At 40.2% G+C, this 12,014-nt stretch overlaps 1 protein-coding gene across 3 annotated transcripts in view; it reads right to left on the bottom strand.

Annotated features, from left to right (window-relative positions):
• The window catches only part of VMP1 (vacuole membrane protein 1), a 71,406-nt gene that overhangs the window by 33,359 nt on the left and 26,033 nt on the right, over nucleotides 1-12,014 (bottom strand). For all 3 annotated transcript variants that reach the window (XM_075440106.1, XM_075440108.1, XM_075440107.1), the window contains exons 7-8: nucleotides 8,436-8,603; nucleotides 3,593-3,724 (exon numbers count right to left, since the gene is read on the bottom strand). In XM_075440106.1, coding sequence (XP_075296221.1) covers nucleotides 3,593-3,724; nucleotides 8,436-8,603 — 300 coding nt within the window. The remainder of the gene's footprint in view (nucleotides 1-3,592; nucleotides 3,725-8,435; nucleotides 8,604-12,014) is intronic.

The raw sequence follows: 12,014 nt of genomic DNA, 5'->3' as shown, positions 1-12,014 counted from the left end.
CAACCAGTAAAGGTTCAGTGGAGTCAAAAACAGGTCCCAGCAACAACTGACACTCAGTGTGCAGATGGCACTCAATCATTTGCACCCAAGGCCTGCTGCATCTCAGCGTTTCTATGGATTTAACCCTTTTTCAAGCTTGTGTTCTTTCACACACAGTTTGGAAAGTAAACAAACAGCAGTGGCTGATAGTAACATAGGCAACTAGAAAATATTTTTACATGGAAATTTGGCGGCAGAAACACTGCACAGAAGCAAAAGCTTGATGTGTAAATCATTAGTTCTTAAAAATATGCCACTTAATGAATCCAAACACTTACAGTCATTAAGGATTAGATATACAGCAAAGATATTAGTACTTTCTCCTCTTACCAAGGAGCACCACGATACAGCAAAGGCCCACGCATTACACATTATCACCAAGTACCTTGAGGGAACCTTCATTTTCAGAGCTGGAAACCTCTGCCAGCTTTAAGTGTTTCAGCATGACAGAGAAAAGATGAGAATACTTAACAATCAGCAACTGTTAAACTGGCAAAAAAGAGTCCCTGCACATGTGTGCGTAGCCATGAAACTGTGCAAAAGTATCCGTGCACTGTACTATCACCAGTGTGCTGTCCCAGCACTAAGTAGTAGATTCGCTTCCCCTAATTGAGAGGTTGCTTTGAGCAGCTGCACTGGAGATACTCCCCGTGGCTAAAAGGGGAGCTCTGATAAAAAACTCCTTTGCTCTGGAATTCCACTGGAAGAGTTAACAGCAACTGAGATACCGCTTCAAACATGCGTAATTTTTAAATACTGCCTTAAGTATTAACAAATCTGACCGAGTTGCTCTGTTCCTATAGCATGCTGGGCTCTGCATTGTGTGGAGCTCTTGGATAAAAGAGCCCTGCTTGTAAACCACACTCCTTCTCCAGGGCAAAGCTGCTTGATTTTAATATGAGCAGCCACGAGGCAAGAGCAGCTCTGACGCTCCCTTTATGTAACTGGGACTAACTCACTGGTGTGCACGCACAGGGACATGCAAAAAGGAGAAGTGATTGTTCCTTTAAAACGAGGGGCTTTTTCTGAAGTATGCTAATGGCAAGTACAAGGCAGACTTACACATCATCTGCAGGCTAATGAGTTTTCTCAAAACGTAGCTCAAGGAGACAGGTCACTTAGATCTATGACAGAAAATCCATCAATAAACTCTTTCAAGTAAATAGTATTTTACTCTGTGTAACTTTGATGGGGCACTAAACCTTTACGCTGTTTAATCCTTTTAGGTTCCTTTTTTTTTGTTGCTTTTTAAAGTGCCAAGCTAGCAAGCGCATTCCCCGTCACAGATCCTTCAGGCTGGATGTTACATTCTGGTCTATTCTCACCATGGAAGATCTTCATCTGTTTCTCCAAATCACCATTGTTTCTGAGAAATAGCAGCAACAAGCTTTCTAAACAAAACACACGCAGGCAAAAACGTCAAGCCACTTGGCTTTGCCTTGTAGGCATACAGCAGCTCAGCAGAAGTAGAGAGGGAAGCTATTCTTCAAAATCTAACACAGCCATTTTCATGCCTTTCAGAAAGGCAGGATGAAGCCAGACCTTTATACCGAAAGAAGGCTCCTGTCATTTGACGTCAAGCATTGGGAGTAGTCTCCATGGCATAAGACAGTTGTCACATCCCCCGTGTTTTCTTAAGCATAAGGCTTCAGCTTGGGAGAGTGGGAGAAGCCAATGTTGGTAATAAAAACTGTTATTGAGCAATTTAAAAATAGACATCATTACTGCTCATGAATAGCAATTACAGAACAAATAGCGATAAACTATGCTGAAGATCGGGATTGACTCAAGGTCATAGGAAAAGGCAGGCCTGTCTCCCACAGACATCTAGCAAAAACACGGTTGAAGCCAAAAGCAAAAAGGAAGTCATATTAGCAAATGGAAAAAACTGAACTGTCAGTTTTATGAGCACAATACAATTTAATCGGATTGTCAAAGCCTCAAGTTAAAAGAGTTTTACAGAAACCAAACCACAAGTGGAGTTTAAAAAGATTTTTTTTTCCTGGCCATCCATCCACAAAACAACATGCTTCAATCCAAATTCAATTGCCAAGGAAATAAAATCAAAAGTACTGGTAAACAACAACATCATTTTTCTTAATTAATTACACATCGCCATTTGTTTACCCAGGGCAGTCAATACAGCTAGCTATATTTTGGCTGGTCCTGACAAAATGCTCTCTAGCAAAAATTTTCTTCCCAAGGATCTTACTGTGCGTTCTGGAAACCAACTCTGGCTGCTCCCTCAACTGTACATGCATATAATTTGCTGGGAGAGTTTCAGTAAACACAGATAGTATTTCAGCGCTCGAGTAATGTATTAAACTGGTTTCGGGTTTGGGTTTTTTTGGGTTTTGTTTTTTGTTTTTTGTTTTTTTTTTTCTCCATGACTTAATTTTATACAGTTAAGGATTACTTTGCAAAGCAAAGACTGATGATAAAGAACAAAGTAGATTCCTCCCCCCCCGCCCGCATCTTTAAAGAAATACAAGAATTTACTATTTACAATAGCAGAAAAACCCTTTGGAACTTTCTAGTAGGAGGAGGCTCTCAGGAAACACAGGGTTTACTGTTAGAATTACTAGATTGCACTCAGTATTTCCAGACAAACCACTTTCTTTCATGGAAAAACTTCACCCAGTTTTTGAGGAGGAGAAAAAAAAAAAAAGTGAAAGTATATATTTTTACATCAAGAAAATACCCTGGCAGAACAGTTTAAAGACAGCAGTGCATTGTAAATAGCATCTGCTGGGTTTTCCAATAGCAGTCTCATGACTGGTTTCAACTTCGTGTCAGACAAAAGAGGGTAAGAAGGAAAAATACAGAAGGGAAATCCAGTGGCAAGTAGTTTGATGGAAAAATGTTTGATTTCTTCTAAAACACTATCAGTAACTTGTGAATGGAACGCAAACACCTGACCCGAAAGAAAAAATTAATCTATGATAATATCTGACTGATATACAGCATCAGTTGCAAACCATGCTGTAACACAAGCAGTATTTAATCCATCAAGAAAATAAATGACAAGAGCAACAAAAAGGGATTCAGAGCAGTCTGGCTGCATTTTCACACCAGGAAAAATATGTTTCCTCAGGCTGATGAATGGGTCATGCACTGGCCCCTGAGGGAGTTAGTGGCAAGGCAGGCAAATGTCAGCTGAAGGGGATGAGCGGACTGAAAACCATCAACTCGCCCAGGGAGGCTTTGAAAGCAGCTACAACAACCACGATTGTGGAACAGCACCTCCTGTCACTGGTTTGTTAGCCCACTTTCTCCCTACCTTTCTTGTGCTGTTCTTGGAAGTCTAAATAAATGCAGCATTTGTAGCAAATATTTTGGCTGCACTATTGTATGTGCTTCAACAAGCTGCATTCTTATCCTCCCATCACCAGAGGTATCTCTACCCAGTGGAGGATCTTTTTCCATCCCTGGGAAGTCCCTTGTGAACTCACACCAACTGATTTTTGGCCCATTCCCATTTCATCGGAATGGTTATTTACCCCATCTAGTTGTTCTGTGTTTTATTAATTCTGTTGTTTTGCACTGTTCTTACTTGTGCAGTCTCTGCGTGTTCCAGCATCTCCTCAAATTCCTGGTACTCTTCATCATCAGGTTCAGCACCGGAGAGTCGGGCTGCCCTTGCCATAAAATATGGAGGCAGCTCTCCAATGGCTGTGCCAGCACCCTGGGAAAAGAATAATTCTGATTTATTTCCGTGTTTATTCTTAAATAGGAAACATGTCATAAGCACAGTCCCATGGACATTTCAAATTATCAGAACTGATGAGACCAGCTGCTTTGAGAAATTTGCTTTTATCCACCAGGTCAAATTTCTCCTGATTTCAAACATAATGCTGTTCCTTTGAAACCCCACTTTCCCCCTTCCCTTGTTTAGCAAAATTCAGCTTCTCTCATCGCAGGCCAGCATGCCGCAAGTCAGCATCTCCCAAGCTGTGCTCTGCACGGTCACAACAACGTGCTCTGTGCATGGCTGGGCCCCTGCAGAGTGGCACTTTGCCCCACTCTGGCAAAGCTCGGCAGCCAGTGGCCAGCCATGCCCGGTGCGGTGGGGAGGCTGCGGCTTGTCGCTTCGCTGGGGCTGGAGAGCTGGCTGGGCCGGGGGCCCTGCTACCCCACACGATCCCTGACTCAGCACCGCACTGCCATCTCACCCTGCCGCATGATGCCAGACACATTTGCCAGCATGTGACAGCCCTTGCTCCTCACGGCCTTCACAACAATCTGGGAAACTCCTCCCCGGTGCCGTCATGCAGTTTACTTGTTCAGTCATGAGACTTTGTGCAAGTGTTTGTTAGAAAACAGGCTTGAGTTTTACTACAGCTATGGGCAAGGAAAATAAGGTTAAGCAAAGCTTGATCTTGAGTTTTCTCTCTCCTTAAAATGGAATGAAAAAAGCCAAGAGAACCCGAGATGAAAGCCTGATTCCCTTCTCACCACAGGAAAATTATATTTGCTTTCTCAGGACATCAAATGACTCATTTCAATCTTGTGGGTAATGCAACTTTAGCTTAACCGAGGGCAAAAAAGAATAGAGATACAGCTAAGATCGAACGTATGGATAAACAGAGGCTAATGAAACAGGAACTTGGATTAAACTCAGAATGGTTTAAATATAGGACAGGTAACAGCACAATAGTTGCGCACCACACTGGAAAAGTGCTAAACCTACATGCAGATGGCTTTTCTTTCTTAGAGTCAGTTGTAACAAATGCTTTTCTGTTCCTTTGAAGCAATGTGAAAGCTTTTCAATTTCCTTTGTTCCTGCTCTATATGCAGCTGCAAGCAAGGGAGAATTCCAGCTGCTGTGGATATTCCAAATCAACAGGTTGTGGTTTTAAATACCGCCACCCTCTGCAGTTACCCAAACTGTTAAATTCTCAGTTTAAGCACATAAAGTGCATAGCCTCATATGTTTACGCCCTTGTTTTCCACAGAAGAAAAATTCAAATGAGTGCAGCAGGCTGAACTTCATTAATCTGCCTATTTCTGGCACAAGGGAAGATAAGCTTGAAAACAGTAGCAATAACGCTTCAGAAAAATTAACTTGAGGTTATGCTCTCAGGGTGATGCAAGAACAAAAAGTCACATTGCTTCTCCAGGCTCTGCCAATTTGCTTTGGCTTCATTTTGTTAACCGAGGAAGAGGTTCGCATGTGTGTACTGGACATGAACTTTCTTCAAATTGGCTAAGTCACATGCTCATTATTACAAAACATTTCAGAAGTGCAACAAAAATCATATGATTTCATGTCTGCTGCAGATAGGTTCCTTAAGTGCATAAAAAAAAGAGGCAATTAAGGGATCCAAACCAGTAACTATTTAACTGCTTTTTGTAACATTAGCCGTCCATTTTTGCCATTTAACTTTGAATGCCAGTTTTATATGGAGATTCCTTGGACCAACAACAAATTGGAAAGGCAAATGCTAATCAAAATTCTTTTACACAAATATATTCAGAAAAGGAAACTGGGAAATTACTCCACTAGAAAGAGTCTTTTAAACAGAATTTATCCTGGTCAGGACACAGGCCGCCTGTTCTGCTAATCCTGAGCAATTAAACATTTTTATTCTTTCCCCTTATTTCTTGTAAAAAACAAAAAAAGCTGCAACACATTAAAAATGTAGGGCACTATTGAATTCCTTGTCCCTGTGGGATGGAAGGCTGTGAAAACTGGCATACACCTAGCAGATTGTTTTTGAGAGTCCTTCTGCAGGCCAGGACTGGTGGAGCCAACTTTTATAGCGAATGAAAAAGCATCATTTTCATTTCACCTAATAATTTCTTAGATACAGTGATATTTAATCCTTGTAACACTTATTATCAGCAAAAATGGCTATCACTGACCTGCAGGGGACTAGTAATGATTTTAATCTCTGGATAAAACTGTACCTGGTTTAAGTTGGCTGAAACAGCCACTGATGTTTTTGTGATCTGAATCAAATCCCTTGTGTAGATAAATCCCCACATTCAAACCTCGCAGGATATTTGGATACTTTGTCTGGGTAGCTTTTATAGTCAGAGGTCTGCAAAGTCCCCACGGGGACCGTCCTGCTTTCAACATTTCACATGAAAACTTATATTGCTACCACCCTCCTGTCTCCCTCCAAATAATCAAGGAGATTGGCCAGATTTCACTTTGGAGCCTTTCAACATAATTTCACTTTACAAGTTTAAAGGAAACAGGCTGTTGGTGTTGTTATACCCATTCCTCACAGGGTTCCATGTGCTGTATTAAGAGCACATCTGTATACACCAATAATTCCTTTTCTTTTGCATTTATCCAGTATTTATTATAACTTCAGATTTTAGGTCTAATTAGAAATTGCTGGTTCCATTAAAAAAAAAAAAAATTTTGTAAGATTATTCCATCATACCCAGATTAGGAATTAAACAATATTCCTGATTTCAGTTTAAAAGCAGGAAATTAATTAAACTTTTTTTTACTAAGGTTTTGATTTGCAAAAAACGAGCCTTTTCACTTTCTGGAAGTCACCGTTACTTTCCTGTTAAGTGGACATTTGGTTTAAGAGTGACAGAATCAAAAGTAAGTTTCTTCAACAGCTTCCATAAAAAAGTGAACTGGAATTAGGACAAAAGAAACATACTGGAAGAAGCAGCAGCAATTGCCAACTTGATTTGGCTTACAGGAAATTAGCAAGCAATGTTTATGTACTCATGAAACATTCCAAGAAAGCATAACATTACACTAGACACCACTGGTAGACAGAGGATGCTCCCAAGGGAAAAGCTAGTGGAGACAGAGTTCAGTGAAAAGGTAGCTGACAGTGAATTTGAAGGGGAAGAAGGGGGGGGGGGGCCACGACAGGAGACAAATGTTCTGGCTTGGTCCTATTCCCTGTCCTTTCCCTAGCCCGAACCACAAAACACATCTCAAAGTCGAGACCGAAGGTACCATTTGTTCTCCCTCATGGCTGCTCAGACAGATACAAGCTTTCAAGGCTTGCAACTCCATTACCTCGTTTCTAAACTACTTAATTCTCATCACAGTTCAGTTATTTTACGTGCTGAAGATTAAGCAATGGATGTTTACCCTGAGCTACATTTTTATTTTGCAACCCTAGAAACGTAATTGTAAATACCATTTTTATTACTCTAGCCTCTATTAAACAAAGTTAAGCAGAGAGGGACAAGGAAGAAAATAAAAAGAAATCCTGTATTTATGATCTTATAAGTACTTGTATGTTTAGCCACTTATCAAGCATTCAGGCAGTTCTGTCCTCTCATTAGAAAGAACAAAATTTAAGATGTACTTTGCTTCTTGAAAGCGCTGTAAGTCCACTTTCTCTGTTACTATTTTGACTTTGGTACTGCTACACATTACTGTAGTCTGTACATGCGTACAACCTAACTGGAATTTTTGTAATTAACACAGCTGCTGATAATTTTAAGAGTCGTAGTGACCAAAATTGCTGTAATGTATCTCTTCATATCATCAAGGAATACAAGGACAGACATCAGATACCATGTGTTTTCAGAATTTCCTCTTTCTACATTTGGACAACCAAGAATTTACTAATTAAATCATCAGCTAGAACAGGAAGCCAGTAGTAAAATAAAGTTAATCTGGTATGCAGTTCACAGAAGATGCATGTGTGTAAACTGCAATTCAGAATCATCTACACACAATGAAAAAAAAATCTTAGCTGACCAAAATCCTCCAAAAATCAAACTTCTGTATAAAGCTGCAGAGGGAAAAAAAAGGAAAACCGAAAGGAAGTTCCAATGACAGCGTTTCCTAAGACCCTGATTCACTTAAAACAGGAAAAGCAGGTTAGCTTCTAAGTAAAAAGTTTGCCACAATGAAAACAGGCAGAGAAACAGAAATAAAATACATTAAAATGTGCTATGTAACACTCTCTTATTTAATCAAATCTATTGATGCAACCCAGAACACTTCAGCTATGAAATTTGGGCCCAAGTACTTTGTATGAGCAACTGCAACTTCACTCAAGTTACAGGCTCAAAACTTTTGCAATTTCTTGCTTAACTGCATGCAGCGTAAGACCTGACAGCTGCAAGATCATTTGGGATGCAGACACCCTTTCTGAAACTTACCTTCTACACCAAGAGCTTTGAAGTACATGAGTGCTTTCTGCCAGCATTTAGAAAAGTAGTCAACACTGGGGTTGATAAAAGATAGCCCACTAATATCCTGTTACTTGTCTTTAAAGGACATTAAACCCAGGGCTAGAAGGTTGATCGGGAAGGCATCTACTCACATTGCAAATACACACGTTACTGCTGGCAGTGTAAGCCATCATTATTTTGATAGTTCAGGAATTTTTGCATATTGCTGAACATAGAAATTAAGTGCAGAAATTAAAACTGCTTAAGTTTTATAAATCAAACCTTACCCACATGCAGGCCTCCAGCCTGACTTTTGAGATGATAGCCCATAAAGAGATGGATCCTTCAGTCGTCTCCTCATCAGGGCAGATAATTTGATCCGGGTAAGGAGGCTCAGGAAAATTAACTGAGTTACATTCATATGCAGCAAGAGTAACCGATGCTATGTGTGGACCCTGAAAAAACACAAGTAATTTCAAATCCATTTTATTTTAGTCATATGTTAAAATTAAAATTGCACATTTGTCCCTGATGCTGATGCAAGGAGCCTAGGCTAAAACTTAGTGTTTCTCACTTCAGCCATTAATAATGTTATATATATAAAAAACAAAATAAATCCTTCTACCACATATGTTAAGGAGCTTTCAGCTTTTGCCATGCCATTGTACAGTAGTATGGGGTTGCCAAGGAGAAATAAGAATCCTTACTTCTTCTAAACCACGAAAATTTTCAAAACTTTAAAATGTTCTCGGTATTTATGGCCTGCAGCTTTATTAGAGCAGGTGTTTTCCCTACTCTTGCTTTTAGAGGATGGAGACATTTACACTCTATGACTTTTTTTTTTTTTTTTTTTAATGACTGGGACTTTACAGTGGACCTTCTTCAATTTTGGATCTTTCTCCAAAAACCAGTTGCTTAATTTGTGTCAGTTTTCCTGTGTATATAAGAAAGTGACCTTACTGCTGTTTGCTAAAAATATTTTGAAATATAATTCAAAATGTAAACATTATTTAAACACCATATAATTGAATTACTTCTAGTCTCCATCTTACATTAAAAGATTTTTTTGGACATACTTCCAAATAAAGCTAGCATAAAAATCTATTCAAGAGTTGAACTGCTCCATACTTAAAAAACCTGAAAGAATTGCCATTATTTTCATACAAAAGAAGTGAGAAGCAATTCAAATAGCCTATGGTCTGAACGCTAGACGTTGTAGCTGAAAAATAAATCACTTAGCAAAAGGTCAGGCAAACATTGTCCAGGCAAGAAGAAGAAAGAAGAATAAAGTACTGAGTTAAACTAAGGTCTTAAAGTCACAGATTTCAATAAAACTTAAAGTTTTCTTTATGTGCAGAACAAATCACACAAACCTTACTTCTGCTATTAATTATCTGATGGGTTTTGAATCATGTTGGGAAACATATTGTCAACAATTTCCTTCTACGTTTTTTCCTTTAAATGCGTCATGGTTTATTAGACCAATAAGGGAGCCCAATACCCCACCCAAATCAAACCGAAATTTATTACAGAATAATGAGGAAAAGCGTGACAGACCTCAGCCCTGCCATGCCCCTGCACAAGGCTTCCACAGCTCACTTTGAAATGCAGGAGCCAGAGATACATTCAGAGGACCTCGCATGCTCATTTGCACATTAAAGGGTGAAATTCCACAGCAAGTCTCACACAAAAGGTGAAGCACCATGGCTTCTTCTAGACTTGCTGGGAAGAAGATTTTAGTTGGGTTCACTCAAGTCAACATTTCAGGTCCCGCTGAAGAGACCAGAGCACTGGACTTATGCAATTACATTGACACTCTAATTTTTTCACTGGCAGTGGAATAAGAATGTTGAAAAAAATATCAGTTATATTTTTCTGTAGGAAAGCTTTGACTACTGTTGTCACACAACAAAATAAAACCATTGTCACGTTCAAAATAAAACCATTCTTCTGGCATGCAACTGTAAAAGACAAGCTGCTCTGATAACAAGGAAATTCTTTTAAGTTATTCCTTGTTACTTTTACTGGAGACTCATGCAAAGTGCTTTGGCATACTGGGGGTTATATGAATAGACAGATAAGAGTCTCCCGAGGTGATAAATACGGCACAGCCTCCCTCACAACAACAAGAGAGAGAGAGAAAAGGTTCATTGAAGTAAAACTGAAAAAAATGAAAATGGGAGATCCAGAAGTTGATACCCAAGAGTGATTTTGATATGGAAGGGAGCACAAAGAACGGATGAATGAAGCAATGACTAATAACGTATACTATCAACACTTCTATAGGGCTCAACAGCAATGGACAACTTTTTGGTACTTGTAGCAAGATCATCCCTGTCCCCAGCAGCTTCATATCTACACAAATAACATGTATCTATTTTACTTGTCAAGGACAGACGTAAAGAGAAAGATGAAACTTTCCTAATATTGTAAAGTACGTTTATGGCAAACCTGGGAATGTCTTTCTCCACCGTACTCTGAAATTTAGGGAATTTAATTCCATCTCTGCTTGCCCCTCCCCAATCTGACAGCTACCTTGGGACAAAAAAGGTCTCAAGCCATCTTCCTTATGGTTTTCACCTGCAGAAATCTGCAATAAAATTCTCATTCAATAGCAAATTTGCATGGAGGAAATCCCCCTGTACTTGAGTTGTAAATGACTGTTTCCTATGTTCCCTTGAGGGTAAGGCTGTTGCCAAGGCAGTGAGATACGGTGTGTGAATGAAGAAGTATGGTTTTCGGTTCCACAAAATTTGGAAGACACACCACGCTACAGTGTAACTACAGCCAGCTGCGATGGGAGACTGTTACTTTCGGTTTTATAATAGCAAGAGACAAATTTAATTGCTATTATAGCGAGGCCCCCACCCTCTCTGGCAAGGTTTCAGTGACGGCATTACCAGTATTTCTTCTCAAACTGCACACAAGGTGTGTAGAGAAGAGCGCACGCTCTCAGGTGAGCAAGCAATGACAAAACGCCTAACAGGAGGCTGCTGTGGGAGCTTCTCGTCATGAGCAACTGTTCTCAACAGAGTTGGCATCCTTGAAACGGTTTAATGGTCTCAGAACACTGCCTCCCGTTAAGAGAGCTCTCCCGCTCTCAACAAGTGTCTGCAAAAGGAAAAATTTTACAAGAAGCGGCCAATGGAAAAAAAGGCATTTCACAAAGCAGCTGTATACGGCCAACGAGCCACCTGAAGACTACGCCAACTGAACATAATTCTTTCACTGTAATGTAAACAATTCTACAATGGAAAAAAGTTGGAGTTATGGAACCCACAGAAGCCACATTTTAACTGGAATAAGAAATAAAGCATAAACGGTTCATTTAGAGTGATGAAGTGTGGAGTATTGGAACTCCGAAGGAGCCAAAGGAAAGCAGAACAATCCTGTGTCCTCCTCCGGCAGCGGAGCCCAGCTGTCCTGCTAATCAAACGGACGACGTCTCACAGCTTGGCAGGCTGCACGCAGCATCTCTGACATCTGCTTTTGTTCTAGCTCAACTCTGAAAGCTTACATGGAGCATTACCCTTTCACAAAGCCCTGGTTACCAAGCACCTCAAAACAATGGCTGGCTCCACAGGACCATGGTCACAACAGGGGTGGGGGGCAGGACGAGTGGGAGGGTCGCTGGATGTTTCATAAGAGAGGTGCCATTACGCTTTCTGGTTAGCAATAGTGATGGTTTAACTCTGAATGGAACAGGGAACCAACCTCAAATGGGCTGTGGGTGCCACCTTTGGAAAATACCAGTCAATATACACTCAGATGTTTTCTTTATACTCCTCCCTGTGCCAGAAGGATTAATTCTCATACAATTTTTTAATCCTCTCCACCTCCTCCACCCTCTCTCCTCCTCCTCCTTC

This window comes from Opisthocomus hoazin, chromosome 20 (assembly GCF_030867145.1).
Source record: "Opisthocomus hoazin isolate bOpiHoa1 chromosome 20, bOpiHoa1.hap1, whole genome shotgun sequence".
NCBI classification, from domain to species: Eukaryota; Metazoa; Chordata; class Aves; order Opisthocomiformes; family Opisthocomidae; genus Opisthocomus; species Opisthocomus hoazin.
Note: the sequence above shows the minus strand (reverse complement) of the source record. Positions and strands in the feature narration are given on the sequence as shown.